The sequence below is a fragment of the Microcaecilia unicolor genome, unplaced genomic scaffold, assembly GCF_901765095.1.
Source record: "Microcaecilia unicolor unplaced genomic scaffold, aMicUni1.1, whole genome shotgun sequence".
Taxonomy (NCBI): Eukaryota; Metazoa; Chordata; class Amphibia; order Gymnophiona; family Siphonopidae; genus Microcaecilia; species Microcaecilia unicolor.
This window is the reverse complement of record NW_021963226.1, coordinates 119802-135565: the sequence shown is the minus strand read 5'-3', so window position 1 is coordinate 135565 and position 15764 is coordinate 119802. Positions and strand designations below refer to the sequence as shown.

The 15764-nt window shown below is 44.1% G+C and overlaps 1 protein-coding gene across 1 annotated transcript in view; it reads left to right on the top strand.

The window, feature by feature from the left end:
- Positions 1-249: 249 nt before the first annotated feature.
- LOC115459087 (unconventional myosin-Vb-like) overlaps positions 250-15764 on the top strand; it is a gene marked incomplete at its 3' end in the record, with an annotated part of 135313 nt that continues 119798 nt past the window's right edge. Inside the window, 2 exon segments of the mRNA XM_030188955.1 lie at positions 250-435; positions 3207-3446. Coding sequence (XP_030044815.1) covers positions 250-435; positions 3207-3446 — 426 coding nt within the window.

Here is a 15764-nt window from a genome sequence, read left to right as displayed (position 1 = left end):
AACATGGAAGCAATGGCATTCATCAAAAAGGCCTCAGCTAAAAGACCATATCAGGAACACTAGAAAGCTCAGGGAAAACCAGATAATCAAGTGACTCCAGTAAAAAAATGTTAATGGGAACTGGAAGCATCTTTCCTCTAATTGGTATTCTTTCAGTAATTTCTTAGTTTTCTTGATTGGTTTTATAAGCAACTGGCCAATTAATTTAATTTCCTCTCACTTTTTCTGTTTCATTTTAATGATGGTGACATGGCTGCTGTTTCGGTAACCTTTCTCAGACTGGCAGACTATCTGCGGAAGACGAGAGCTGCCATAATCTTCCAGAAGCAATACCGCATGGTGCGGGTCCGTCAGATCTACCTGAAGATCCGCAAAGCAGCTCTCACAATCCAGGCCTTCACAAGAGGCATGTTTACCAGGAGAAGTTATCATGAGGTATTTCGCACTATCCTTTACAAATCTTCTTTGGTATTTCAGTGAACATAGGATAAGGCCTTTCCCTCTTCATTTTTCAGTACTTCAATGCTTAAAACAAGGATGGGCAAACTTTTTCAGAGCCCTGATGGGCTGGGACTGGTTGGAGGTCTAATGTCTGAGACTTAGGACTAGATTTACTGGCATGCATTAAGGTGAATTATTCTACCTTAACACATTTCTCCCACATTACTTTGATTTCTCGTATACTGCCTGCAAACAAGAAAGCTATTGAAACCGTGTACATTCAGTTACAGTAGGTATTTTTCTGTCTCTGGAAAGCTCACAATCGAAGTTTGTACATGAGGCAATGAAGAGTTAACCCCTGGATTCTATATGTCAACTAAATGTGCATGCTGATCCCAGATGCACGTGTAAACTAATTAGTCAATTATTGGACTTGATTGGCAGTAATTAGGAGTTGCACATGCACATCTGCCCTACGCCCTGTTTTATAGTATGCGTGTCTAAATTTCATAGCATGCAACTCAAAAATAGGTGTGCCTATGGCAGGGGCATAGCCAGACCTCGCCAGGAAGGGGGGCCAGAGCCCGAGGTGGGGGACACTGTTTAGCCGCCCCGCTGCCGCCCCCTCCCCCACGAGCCGCCGCCACATTGGCCCCCCCCCCCCCCCCGCCGGCCTGCGACGATCCCTTTGAACCCCCCTCCCGCCACCAACTCTCCCCCGCCATCACCGCCCCCCGCCGCCCCGCATCAGATACCTTTTTTGCCAGCCGAAAGAGTCTTCTTCAGCGCCCGAGTAGCGCCTTTGTTCAACGAAGTTCCTGCGATCAGCTGTTTCGACGCCTTACGTCCTGCATGGGGCTACATGCACGGTGCAGGACGTAAGGCGTCGAAACAGCTGATCGTAGGAACTTCGTTGAACGAAGGCGCTACTCGGGCGCTGAAGAAGCCTCTCTTCAGCTGGCAAAAAAGGTATCTGATGCGGGGCGGGCGGCGACGGCGGGGGAGAGTTGGTGGCGGGAGGGGGGTTCAAGGGGATCGTTGGCAGGGGGGCCAGGGCCAAATCTACTGGGGCCTCAGGCCCCACGTAGCTATGCCACTGGTCTATGGGAGAGGCATGAGGATTAGGGACGTTCCCAGAAATTTTACAAAATACTTGGATTTATGTGCCCAACTGCCATTAGTTGGGCGTGAGGATTTACACCAGGCTTCAACAGGCATAAGTCCTCACGGCCAAAGTGCTATTTAGCGCTAAGCCACCTTTATAGAATTACTGCTTAGCATGGATCTTAACAGCATCATTTACTAAATCTGGCCCTATGTGACTTGCCCAAGATCACAAGGAGCTGCTGTGGGATTTGAGCCGGAGTCCCTTGGTTCTCAGCCTGCTACTCCTCTGCTCCTCTCCACTGATTAAGACACGTTAATGTGATTTTACACCATGTTAAACTTCAGTAATAGGCGTTAATGTGGAATAACGCATATTAACAATTCTAGCACTAGGCCAGCAGGCCTGAATTTCTGACGAGGAGAGGGCCAGAAATAATGCATCACAGACCATAGCTGGTCCACCCTTTGGCTTAACCTGTTAAAGAAGAATGTATAGAGCTTCGTCCTGTGGGACTCTGTTTTTAGATCATACAAGGAATGGAGATTACCTTATCTTCCAAAGACACTGTGATTGATGCGACAGCATTTGGGAGTTATTTTAATGTAGCCTGAGGAGAATACAGAACCTGTTCAAATAAAAATATCTGCTATACCAATATATCTTCATTAGTCTGATTGACCTTTTCTCTATATTACCATAATAAAGAATACTGTATTAAATTAAGCAACAGTTACTTGGCATTTAACGTAATCTGACTTTCCCACTCAACAAGTTTATTTGTGTGGGTTGTTTTTTTTTTTTAATTAACATTTACTGTCATTTTTTCTGATCTTCCTGTGTAGCTGATTCATCACTTTACAGCTGTGGTTCTCAGCCCAATCCCTGGGACTGCCAGTCATGTTTTCAGGATACCCATGTGATTATGCAGGAGATAAATATGCATACAGCGGAGATAAGATTTGCATGCACTACCTCATTTATATTGATTGCTGATGTCATGCCTGAGTGTGTCCTGAGGACTGGGTTGAAAAAACCCTTCTGTACAGCCAGGGTGTGCTGGTAAAATTTTAACAACGGGCTCTCTCTCCGGGCATAACCAGCCCTGAAATTTGGTGGGGGGGGAGGGGGGAATACATGCCTCTCTCTCCCCTCCCTTGTGCAGGCACGCTAGGCATACCTTTGCCGAGCTCCACCAGCCAATAAATGGACTGCCACCATTCTCTGCTGCTTGTTTCTGGCTCTGAGCAGCATGATGGAACCTTCTTGCGCTTGCATGAAAAGTCCCAGCCTGATGCTCAGAGTCAGAAACAAGGAGCAGGGCAGTAGTCTATTTACTTGGCTGGTGGGGCCAGCATCACTGCCAGCAAAGTAAAAGATAATTCAGCAGGGGGCCCAAGCCCACATTTTGGGAGCCACTTGTTAAAGTAGCCATGGAGGGCCCTACTTTAACAACCGGCTCCCAAAATTCTTAAAAACTTAACAAACGGCTCTCTCGAGCCCGTGAGAGCCCGCTCCAGCACACCACTGTGTACAGCCCTCAACTAAGATATTTTCATTAAACCCGAAGAAGAAGTAGTTTGTTGTCTCTCCGCTCCCCACCCCCTCGATCCCCCTACACATCCCCTCTTCCCTTACAAATTCCTTCTTTCTCTTTTAGCTCCTACTGCAACACAAGGCTGTCATCATTCAGAAGCACATGCGGAGATGGATGGCTCGGCGCCATTTCATCCTCTTCCGCAGTTCTGCTATAGTTGTCCAGTGTTACTTCAGGCGCATGAAAGCCAGGAGAGAACTAAAGCAGCTGAAGATTGAAGCTCGGTCTGCCCAGCACCTGAAGAAGCTGAACATTGGAATGGAGAACAAAGTGGTCCAGTTGCAGAGAAAGATAGATGAGCAGGTAGAAACCAAAAAATGTCTTTGACAAAAGAAAATGCAGGGGCTGATATTCGACGGGACTCAAGCTGATTAAGGATAATCAGATGACTTATCCAGTTATCTTTAAGCAGATTTTAAGCTTACTCAGAGGGTAGTTATTAAGGTGTGATAAAAGCTGGGCTTTTACAACATCTTTATTTACCATGGGAGTTACTCTACAGCCCAGGAGCATCAGGCCACTAACCTGTGGCTCAATGCCCCCAGTCTCCATTTTTTAGGGGCTGCTGTAGGTAAAAAGCATTGGCCTCCCCTCTTCCCCCCCCCCCCCCCCCAACAAGCCTGCCACCTTCCCTGAAAAGGTCCCTAACCTGACCCCTCACTTCACAAGGATGTATTCCCCAGCCACCACCACCACCCTCTCCCCCCCCCCCCCCCCCGGGCCTACTCAAAAGGCATCCTTGGTTGTCTGGTGGAGGCCAGGAAGGAAAAATCCTCAGTTGCTCTGTGCTTGCTGGCACCGAGTTCAAAATGGCAGCCAGTAGTACTGCGAGACTACCACTTGGAATCATGGCCACTGTTTTGAACCCAGCTTGGGCAGAAGTGACTGGAGATTGTTTCTTCCTGGCCTCCAGTAGGCCACCAGAGATGCCTTCCAGTAAGCCCTGGTGTCCTACTGGGAGAAGGAGCGTAAGAAATCTTTGGGGAGAGAGTGGGAGGTATGGGTCCTTGTCGGTGGGGGCAGAGCTTGGCTCTTGGGAGTGTTTGGGTTTGTGAATATTTGGGGGGGGGGGGGGGGGGGACTGGATAGTCATTGCTTTTTACCCACAGCAGCCTGGGAGCATAGGTTCATGGGTTAGGGCCCTGATGCGGCAGAAAAAATAACATCGGTTTATATATAATGAGGTGTTTTGCATTCTTTGCACCTCTTTATGATGTAGCTTGTGGTAACTTAAATTAATGTGCCTTATTGGCCATAATATACCTAAATAACTAACCCCTCTTATCTGCTTAAGTCAAACAGTGGATTTTGATCTGAAATGCAATTGCATTAAGTTATCCAGTTGAGTTTAGAATAGCTGTTTTATACAGTCCTGATTAAGTAAATAACGGTAAGCGCATAGGGCCAATTATCAGGGCTTTTAGATTCTTTAAGTCCCGCCCCTAAAACACCTCTGAGCACACCCACAGCTAAGTAAATAAGCTTTAACCAGCCAACAATCACTATCTAGTTACAATTTAACCAGTCAGTGGGCCTGCATTTTTACAGGCATGCATTGATGTGCATATATCGATTTGAGCATTGACCACACAGCATATCAGAACTTTACTACATTCGTTGATGATATTTGTAATGTCCTTTTTTTCTGGTTTGTTAGTTTGTTTTATTTATTTTGGCAGACTGCCGGGCCCATTTTCCTTACTCACTGTGATACTTAAACACCTACCCCCCTCATTCTACAAATTTGCTCGCTCGACTTGATGCTCAGCGCGCAAAGTTGTGTGTCCAGGTTATAGAATAAGGTCAGTTATGTGCATACCTTAATTCCATTATAGATGCTCATTGGCACTAATTAGCAGTTACCCACATAACTACCCTTAGTCTTCTTCTGTATTCTATAAAATGTGCGTGCAGTTTCCATAGCATGCACCTGCAAGGAGGCGTGCCTGGCATCTACGCATATATCTTATAGAATTCTTGCAGTTATGTGCTTAACTGCCTATAGTTAGGCACGGGATAAATCCAATAAATAGGACCAATTTTATTCATGCAGGGAAGGCAAAACTCAAATTAAGAAAATAACTCCCAGTAACCTCACCATAAGTAATACGTGTCACCGTTGGTCACAAACATTCTTAACGATTATACAGGGATCTTCAGATGTCACAGCACAGATACTGCATTTTAACAACTTCTTATGTGGTATAATTCTCATTGATCCCAATTTTTAGTGTTTTATATCATATATTGCAGTCTCTTATCAAAAACTCAAAAGCCACTTAGCTTGAAAAAAACTGGAACCTCTGCCAACATGGCCAAGTTTCGACTTCTTCAGGGTAGAGGTTTACTGCACAAAAATAAACACACTCAAAATATCTAAAAAAAAAAAAAAAACAACAAAAGGTTCTTTAAAAAAAAAATTCTTTGACTAATATCCACTGACAACTCACAGGCGTTCCATTTGATGTCTCACTCAACATCATGAAAGATGGCGAACGGCATCTTATGTCACCAAATAATAAACAGCTGATCAGCAAACACGAAGATGAGAGGATAAAGATGCATTCTGAAGGACCCAATCATAAAGTCCACCATTCCAGCTCTGCATTTAAACCTCGGGGATGTAGCATTTTTAACTGAAAATCCAGTACTGCTCCTTATAATTAAGTAAATGTTCAACATTTTTTTTCAATTAAAAACACTGTATACTGTCATTAGATTATCTAACTCTGAGCAGGAACAGGAAGTAACAGCAGAGGGAGCAGGGAACCGGAGGAGCCGAATTTACTTCCGGATTTATGGTATCAGTGATATTATCTCTGTGCTGAAAACATATACCTGTTTCATGAATTCTCTTTAATAACTTGAGTGCGCCTATCTGTACAGTCATTTCTTCTGTTTTAACATTTAATTTTTTCACAGCCTTGTTAGTGACTGGACAGGTCAGAGAATCCTAGCTACTACTGAAAAAATGTGACACCTGCTAGACAGATTCATGTTGCTGCCTTACGGGATGGAGGAAACTATGGTATTTTGCTGATAGTATTAAAATGGCAGGACAACAACAGAGAAGGACTGAGCAGATCAAACACAGTGAGAAAATGGAGCCACTCTATGGAACCAAAAGCCCTTTATTACAGTCCAGCACAATGTAGATAACCCGACACAGCTGTGTTTCAGAAAAAATTGCCTGCATTAGGGGTCTCAACTCATACAAAGTTCATTACGTTCTTTTCACATGTCCTTTGTAATGCCTTTCATAATGTAAGTAGTTATGATCATCACAATTTTATACTGTTCCTACAGTATTCTTTACCATGTAAGATGCTTTCTTTTACTATGTAAGCCGCACTGGACCTGCTGTATGTGGGAAAGAGCGGGGTACAAATGTAATCTACTATAATAAAACGCAGCCTCAACGTTCTGAGGACACTGACGTCACTGAAGTCACTCACACACCGGTTCGTGGTTTCATGGTGGTGAAGCCACCACACCATCTTCATGCCCCCCCTCGCGTCACACGTGATGACGTCGAGGGTGGAACATGAAAACAAATTAACGCACGGGGAGCAGCGTGTTTCCCTACTCCTCCCTTCCAAGAAATCCCAGCCGCCGCTGATGTGCACATCAACCCCGCCCTTTTCGCCACATAGCCCCGCCCACGGTTGCACACGCTTAACCTCACCAACCTCCCTCCCTTCCTGTCACCTCCCCTCCTCTTATGCGTGTCTCCCTGGTGGTCTAGAGGTACCTGTTACAGCGGCCCAGGAAAAAAAGAGCCCCCTCTTTCCTCCCGTACCGGTGGCTTCCTTGCTGCATGGTGTGGGAGTCCGGCTCTCGGCGTTTCAAAATGGCCGCCGAGAGTTCAAGCTGCCTCGCGAGACTTCAACTCTCGGCAGCCATTTTGAAACGCCGAGAGCCCGACTCCCACACCATGCAGCAAGGAAGCCACCGCTACGGGAGGAAAGAGGGGCTCTTTCTTTCCTGGGCTGACGGAACAGGTACCGGAAGGGGAGGGGAAGGGAGTCCCGTGCCCGCTAGCGCCCGTTTCATCGGCGCCAGAAACTGGCCATTTTTACTAGTAAATAAATAAAGGAACAGCATTCATATACAAATAGGGCTCCAAAATACCGCTTCTTTGTGCCAATTTGCATAAAACTGGAGCAGCAATACAATCCGTGAATAAGCATAACAGCTGATAGCTGTGTTGGGTTATATACATTGTGCTGGATTGTAATAAAGGACTTTTGGTTCCATAGAGTGGCTCCATTTCCTTACTGTGTTTGATCTATTAAAATGAGAGGTACACCTCATCTGCTTTGAAAGGAATATTTATGAAACTGTGGTATCAGTAGAGGTCCGTGCACATGTGCATTGTCCATTTGGAAGCCCAAAGGAGCGAGAGGAAGATGCCGGAAGAAAAAAAATCATCATTTTGATATCCCTTCTGTTCCTGACCCAGGAAGACATTTTTCTTATAAGCTCTTTCCCTGTGATCCCCACACAGAAGAGCATCTACCTGTACAGAAAATATCAACACACATGAACTGAAAACTCAGTGGGATATATTATACCATTTTATTTTTGTTACATTTGTACCCTGCACTTTCCCACTCATGGCAGGCTCAATGCGGCTTACATGGAGCAATGGAGGGTTAAGTGACTTGCCCAGAGTCACAAGGAGCTGCCTGTGCCGGGAATCGAACTCACTTCCTCAGTTCCCCAGGACCAAAGTCCACCACCCTAACCACTAGGCCACTCCTCCACTCATAGGATGTCATATGAGCTGTCACATTGAATTATTTATTTATTTATTGCACTTGTATCCCATATTTTCCCACCTATTTGCAGGCTCAATGTGACTTACAAAGTCCAGTTATGGCATCGCCATTCCAGGGTAAAAGATACAATTGGTGTAACAACAAGATCAAGGATGACAGGAAAGAGCTACGCAAACAGTTATAGAAGTATGACTTCCAGAGTAAGGGTGGAGTGGTGAAGTGTTATAATTAAGCTATGGGTTCTCGTGGTAGGCCTTGTTGAAGAGAGAGGTTTTCAGAGGTTTGCGGAAGTTGATTATTTCTTTGATTGTTTTCGCGTTAGTTGGTAATGCATTCCACAGTTGCGTGCTAATGTAGGAAAAGCTGGTCGCATGTGTTAGTTTGTATTTTAGTCCTTTACAGCTGGGGAAGTGTAAATTAAGAAATGTGCGGGCTGATCTTTTAGCATTTCTGGGAGGTAGGTCCACGAGGTTTAGCATGTAGGTCGGGGCTTCTCCGTGAATGATTTTATGAACAATTGTGCAGATCTTGAATGCGATGCATTCTTTAGGTGGGAGCCAGTGAAGAGAAGTCCATTCTTTTATGGGTGGAGGGAGAGGAGGATCCCCATCTTTTACCAAAGAGCTGGAGTTTATAAAGTGTAAGATATACGGAGAACATAGGCGTAGACTGGGGGGGCGAGGGGGGGCAATGCCCCCCCAAACGACGACGAGGCGGCGCCGCGCCATTAGTTAAAAAAAAAAAAAAAAAACACATGCAGGCACGCGCTCCTCTCCATCCGCTTGGCTTCCCTGCCCTCTCTGTCTGCGTCCCGCCTTCCTCTGACATCAGAGGAAGGCGGGACGCAGACAGAGAGGGCAGGGAAGCCAAGCGGACGGAGAGGAGCGTGTCCGTCTACCCCTCTCTCTTCCTCCCTCCCTCCGGCGCAGGCAGCAGTCTTTTTCAGCGTTCCTGGCAGCGGTAGCAATGTACACGCTGCCTTCGGCTCTGCCCCAAAGCCTTCTCTTAAAGTTCCTGTTCCCGCATAGGTGGGAACAGGAACTTGAAGAGAAGGCTTCCGGGGCAGACCGAAGGCAGCGTGTACATCGCTACCGCTGCCAGGAACGCTGAAAAAGCTGAAGACTGTTGCCTGCGCCGGAGGGAGGAAGAGAGAGGGTAAACGGAGTCACGATCTTGGACCTCGCGGGGGGGGGGGAGTAGAAGGAAGATGGATGGAACTGGGAGGGGTGGGGAGCAGAGGGAAGATGGATGGTACTGGGAGGGGTGGGGAGCAGAGGGAAGGAGCAAGAGATGGATGGGACTGGGAGGGTGGGGAGCAGAGGGATGGACCAGGAGATGGATGGGATGGGGAGAGGTCAGGCACAGCAGAGGGAAGGAACAGAAGATGGATGGGACTGGGAGGGGTGGGAGCAGAGGGAAGGAGCAAGAGATGGATGGGACTGGGAGGGGTGGGGAGCAGAGGGATGGACCAGGAGATGGATGGGATTGGGAGAGGGCAGGCACAGCAGAGGGAAGGAACAGAAGATGGATGGGACTGGGAGGGGTGGGGAGCAGAGGGAAGGAGCAAGAGATGGATGGGACTGGGAGGGTGGGGAGCAGAGGGAAGCCTACTGGAAAGAAGACACTGCATAAAACAGAAGACACTGGGACCAAAGCGAATAGAAAAACTAAATGATCAGACAACAAAGGTAGATAAAGTATTTTATTCATAATTTATAATTGAAATGTGTCAGCTTTATGAAATGTGCATCTGTGATATTTTGCCTGTAAATTTCAATTCCTTCCTCCATATTAGCATATTCATTTGCATATGTATATATGCAAATGATATGCTAATATGCTCTGCCCATTCTTTGCCCCCCCCCCCCCCCCCCCAAAATGAAACAGTCAAACTACGCCTATGACGGGGAATATATCAAAGTGCATTTGGAAATTCTTTTAATCAGGCTGGTGGAACCCAATGCAAGTGGGACTTTTGTTTTTTAATCTTTTGCCACATTTTCTTGGTCTCTGATAGCATTTGTTTCTATTTGAGGATCTTACTTTCTGCATATGTATACAGAATGGTTGCTTGGGCCTGGCACTTCAGTTAGTAGCTGGAGCTTCTCTGGTTCTCTTTTCCTGCCAAAAGTTTATTTATCTACCATTTCCAGTCCTTTTTGTCTTTCCCTTAGTACGTAACAAGCTTGCCCTTATAATCCACCGTTTTTATTTTGGTACTCTCACCAGTGTCTTGATTAAGAACTTGGGGGGTTTCTCTTAGTTCTCCATTCTTTTATAAACTAAAATATAAAATAATTTAGGGTTTTCCTAATAAAAGGTTTGACGTGAAAACTGTACAGTTTTTTTTTCCTGCAAGCTTTTCCCAATATGGCAAAAGTGTTCTTTTTAGGAGCACAAAGGTTTTTGAAACGTTTGGCAGCTTCTTGGAGCAACAGGCAATCTGAGAAAGTTGCTGTGAAACTCCATCCTGGTCTCCACTGAGGATAATGCTTCAAATCTTGTTTATGCATCAGTCGTCATCTGAAATGTTGAAATAGCTGAGCTAGGCAGCATGTAATACATACCCCATGGGTTTAAAGAGGGGAAGTTGCCCATATCCCCATGTTTATTTTTTATTTGTCTAAAGACCAAAACGTGGCTAGTTTGAAAAACTAAATACCAGTCCCCTATAAATTCTAGCAAATATCTCATTCAAAATTGGGTCCGGTGATTAGTACTATTGAAACAGAGATCTTCACATTATTTTAGAGTTTCCTACTGCTCAAATATATAGAAAAACAGTGTCTTAAACATTCTCATATTCTCATGTTTTTCAAAGGCAACCTCAGCGGCGCTCATTACCAGAAACTTAGATTTGGCAATGTAACTAGTGCCCACTTCTTCATTGGTTTAGCCAATTTCTTAACTTTTCGGTTTCAAACTCTTTTATATTTTTATCAGATTTAATTACTTATCTTTAATGATCAGACCAAAGGGTTCAGCTGCCCGACATGCATGTTTCGCTCTATATCGAGCTGTGTCAAGGGCTATCCCCTACAGTCTATCCCAGCGTCAGCTCTACTTTATTATCACGGGTTTACCCCTTCTTAATAAAGTAGAGCTGACGCTGGGATAGACTGTAGGGGATAGCCCTTGACACAGCTCGATATAGAGCGAAACATGCATGTCGGGCAGCTGAACCCTTTGGTCTGATCATTAAAGATAAGTTAAATCTGATAAAAATATAAAAGAGTTTGAAACCGAAAAGTTAAGAAATTGGCTAAACCAATGAAGAAGTGGGCACTAGTTACATTGCCAAATCTAAGTTTCTGGTAATGAGCGCCGCTGAGGTTGCCTTTGAAAAACATGAGAATATGAGAATGTTTAAGACACTGTTTTTCTATATATTTGAGCAGTAGGAAACTCTAAAATAATGTGAAGATCTCTGTTTCAATAGTACTAATCACCGGACCCAATTTTGAATGAGATTTTTTATTTGTAGCATTTGTATCCCACATTTTCCCACCTATTGTGGCTTACATTTGCCGTAATGGCTGTTGCCATTTCCGGGTAATAGAATTACAAATTGTATTGCGTTAAGGTGCGTACATACATGGTAACATACATGGAACATAACATATATGGAACAGATCATGGTGTGTATATATATATATATATATATATATCAGGTGCATACATACATGGTAGAGAAGAATACATTATGGTATTGCATGAAGGTTCCTGAGTAATAAATCGGATTATAACCTACGTTAGGTCATCGACTATAGAGAGACCCTATTTGACATAAGGTTTACGGTGGTAGTGCTTGTCATGTGATAAGATTTTGGTTTTTTGTAGATCGTGTATAGTGTTATTATTTAGTATTTAAGATGGATGTTTATGATATGCCTTCTTGAAAAGATCTGTTTTCATTAGCCTTCGGAAGATGGTTAGGTCTTGCGTTGTTTTTATGGCCTTCGGTAGTGCGTTCCATAGCTGCGTGCAGATGTATAAGAAGCTGGTCACGTATGTGGATTTATATTTTAGCCCTTTACAGTTAGGATAGTGGAGATTGAGGATGTGCGTGATGATCTTTTTGCGTTCCATGTTGAGATTTATAAGACCAGAATGTAGCACTTCTTGATTCTGTACCTTACTAAAACTCAGGGGGAGGGGGGGTTGTATCTCTTGTGTCATACTCTGGATCTTGTATTACTGGAGATAATTATGCCTTTGCTGTGTTTGTACTAAAGGCATTCAGACTTGTGTATTGAGTAAGTGCTGGATGCAGTTTTCTCAGGCCCATTCACCGAGAAGCACAGGTTTTTGTGTATGGGTTGCTGTTCAAGAGTTTTGATGGGCTGGCTAGTCACTGCGGAGAGACGTGGCAGTCACAAGATGTGTTTGCTGAAAAGTGAAATTGATTTTTTTTTTCTCCTATGATTTTCCATTTGTATGCACCACAGGGAGAAATAGATTTTAATGACAATGGTGGTTTTGCTGTAATTGTGAATTGAAATGATGCTTGCAGTGACCCTGCACCTGCCAGAGTAAGGAAATAGAATCGGAGCTTGTTTATGTCGCTCAGGCAGGAATTGGTAGCTTAGGTGATGAGAGAGTTTTTTGCAGCAAAATGTGGAAGAGTTTTGGATCAACTGCAGTTTATCACCATAAAATCACAAGCAATCGGATCTAGGGAGACAGCAGGAGATGTCACGTAAGCTTCTCCTAGCAAGAATTATTATTCTGTGCCACTGAGCTATCAGGGGAGCTGTACTTTCAGTCTCCCTGTAATAAAAAAGTGTGTGTTCCTCGCCAGTTTGCATAGGCCATACAGATGTCTTGCTAGTTAAGTTTCCCTTTATCTCTATTATGACAAAATCTAGTGCTGCAATGATCCCTTTTTGTAAATTGGTGTGGTAGCCGTTAGTCCACTTTTAAAGGTAATAGAAATTTTAAAAAACACATTCTTGTAAATTTGTTGCAGAGCATGTGCTTACCTCCTGATGAGCTGTTCCACGTAAATCTCACCATTTCGAAAAGCTTAGAAGCAAAGGACACTCGCAGTGGCTCTTAAATGTGGAAGAGCATGCAGCATGAGCCCCAGAGTGGGGAATTAACAGGCAACATGTGTGACACAATAGCTGGGCTTTGTCTTTATTTATTTGGATTTGCTCACACCTTTTTCAGTAGTAGCTCAAGATGTCCCTGGAGGGCTCACAATGTAATTTTGTACCTGAGTAGGGATGGGGACGGAGACAGATCCAACGGGGCGGGGATGGGAACAGAGCCCACAGGGACAAACTTTGTGCCCGTGTCATTTTCTAGTTGGAAGGGTAGAGGGTGGTGGTGGGAAGGAGGGTTATTATAGCTGCTCATTGTTATTATTGTTTTCTGTTTGTAATTTATAAACAGTTGCACAGCATATTGTTCCTTTTTATACTTTAATAAAAAGATTTAAATATAAAATCATAAGTTTTCAAGACTTCTGTAGATGAGGACAGAGTCCGTGGGGATGGGGACAGAACCTGCTGGGATGGGGCGGGGGTGGGAACAGAAACTGTGGGGACATGGTGTGGACAGAACTGACGGGGACAGAGCGGGAACGGGGATAGGGACAACCTTTGTCCCCGTGCCATTCTCTATACCTGAGGCAATGGAGGGTTAAGTGACTTGCCCAAGATCACAAGGAGCAGTAGTGGGATTTGAACCAGGCACCCCTGGATGTTAAGGCTGTTGCTCTAACCACTAGGCTATTCCTTCACAAACGCTGTACTCAGTGTCTCCTCCTTTGAGTCTTTCCAGCTTCTGGGGAGGATTTCAGTGCGTCTTTCCCTAGCTTTTTCTTTTAGACCTATGAACCCTATTCTATGTCCACACTGCCTGCTGTATGGAAGTTGGTGCACCACACATCAACTTTGAGCTTGAGTAGGTTGGGGAAAACTGATCTGGAGTACACTGTCATATTAAGAACCTTCAAACCGCTCAAAACACAGCAGCCAGACTCATATTTGGGAAAGTGAAATACGAAAGCACCAAACCCCTAAGAGAAAAACTACACTGGCTCCCACTAAAAGAACGAATTGCGTTCAAAGTTTGCACCCTGGTCCACAAAATCGTCTACGGGGAAGCCCCGACCTACATGTCAGATCTTATAGACTTGCCTAGTAGGAACGCAAAAAGATCATCACACACATTCCTCAATCTCCACTATCCTAACTGTAAAGGGCTAAAATATAAATTCACATACGCGACCAGTTTCTCGTACATCTGCACGCAGCTATGGAACGCACTACCGAAGGCCATAAAAACAACACAAGACCTAACCATCTTCCGAAGGCTACTGAAAACAGATCTTTTATTATTATTATTATTATTATTTGTTGCATTTGTATCCCACGTTTTCCCACCTCTTTGCAGGCTCAATGTGGCTTACAATACATCATGAGTAACAGAAATACATGAAAAAGTATACATTTAGTGATAACGGAAGGATTTTGGGTAGCATGATAATGATAAAACATGATAGTATATTAACAAACAAACATATTAAGAAGTATTTAAGAAATATGTAAGAGTTATATAAGAAAGTATACATTTAGGGATCCAAGATGGCGACCGAGCAGGAAGCAGGAGTGGAACGCTCTGCTTGAGCTTTATTCCTTACTCTTTTTGATACTACGAGCATGCCAAAGAGAAAGGGTAAGCCGAAGGGACCGTCCCTCTGTAGGCTGGAGACCCCCTCTTTGAGCCAAACTTCTATTTCTGCTTTTTTGGTTTCTACGCCGACAAGCGTTTCTGCTGCCGGGGCGGGGAAGAGCCCCGGCTTGGAGAGCGAAACTTCGCTCAGCCCGCTAGGACCTATAGCTCGCCCACCGCCACAAGTAGACGGGGCCGGATTACCGAGTGAAGGTATAGACTCGAAGGGACGGCAGATCCCGTCGAAAAAGATGGCAGAAGATCTGACCTCGTTGGGGGACATCCAGATTTCGCCAGGATTGGCGTTAGGAGAAACAACAATGAGGGGGACCCAGAACGGTAGTCTCGAGGAGGAAGCCTCGTTGTGTGCGATGGCGATTCAGCCCCTGGCGAAACCCCAGGAAATATCCCTGGACTCTATTTGGACGGCTCTTGAAGCCCTACATAAGGTCTGTACTTCCTTTATTTCGGTTTCATTGAATAATTCTAGACAAGTAAAAGACCTGAAAGAAAAAGTTGAAGTGATTTCTGCTAAACAAGTTGCAATGGAAACTGATATAGTGAAAACTCAAGAACAGCAATCTCAAATAGCAGGAGATCGTCTGATTATTCACAGAAAACTTGAAAATCTAGAAAATTCTTCAAGAAATTTAAATTTACGTTTATTAAATTTTCCTCAAACACAATATATGTCTGCTAGAGAGCTGTTTAACAAACTTTTGAAGGAGATTTTCAAATATCCAGAGGACTCTTTGCCTCCACTGCAAAAAATATATTACCTTAAACTACAAGGGAAAAATTCTCAATCGTCCCCTATTGAGTTACAAACATCTTCTGAATCTTTGGATGTATCCAGACTATTGGAGCAATCTCAGGAAGAAATTAAAACTCGTGCTACTTTAATAATATCCTTTGTCTTTATACAAGATAAAGAGGCTTTATTAAGATTGTATTTAAGAATTTACAGCCTCAATTTATGGGAGATAAGATTTTGATGTTCCCAGATATTTCTAAATGGACTCAGCAAAGGAGAAAGAAATTTCTGGAATTGAAGCAGAAAGCTGTGGAAATAGAAGCTACCTTTCAATTAAGGTTTCCATGCAAATGTTTAATTTTTTTCAAGAATAATAGATATATATTTATGAACCTGAACAATTGT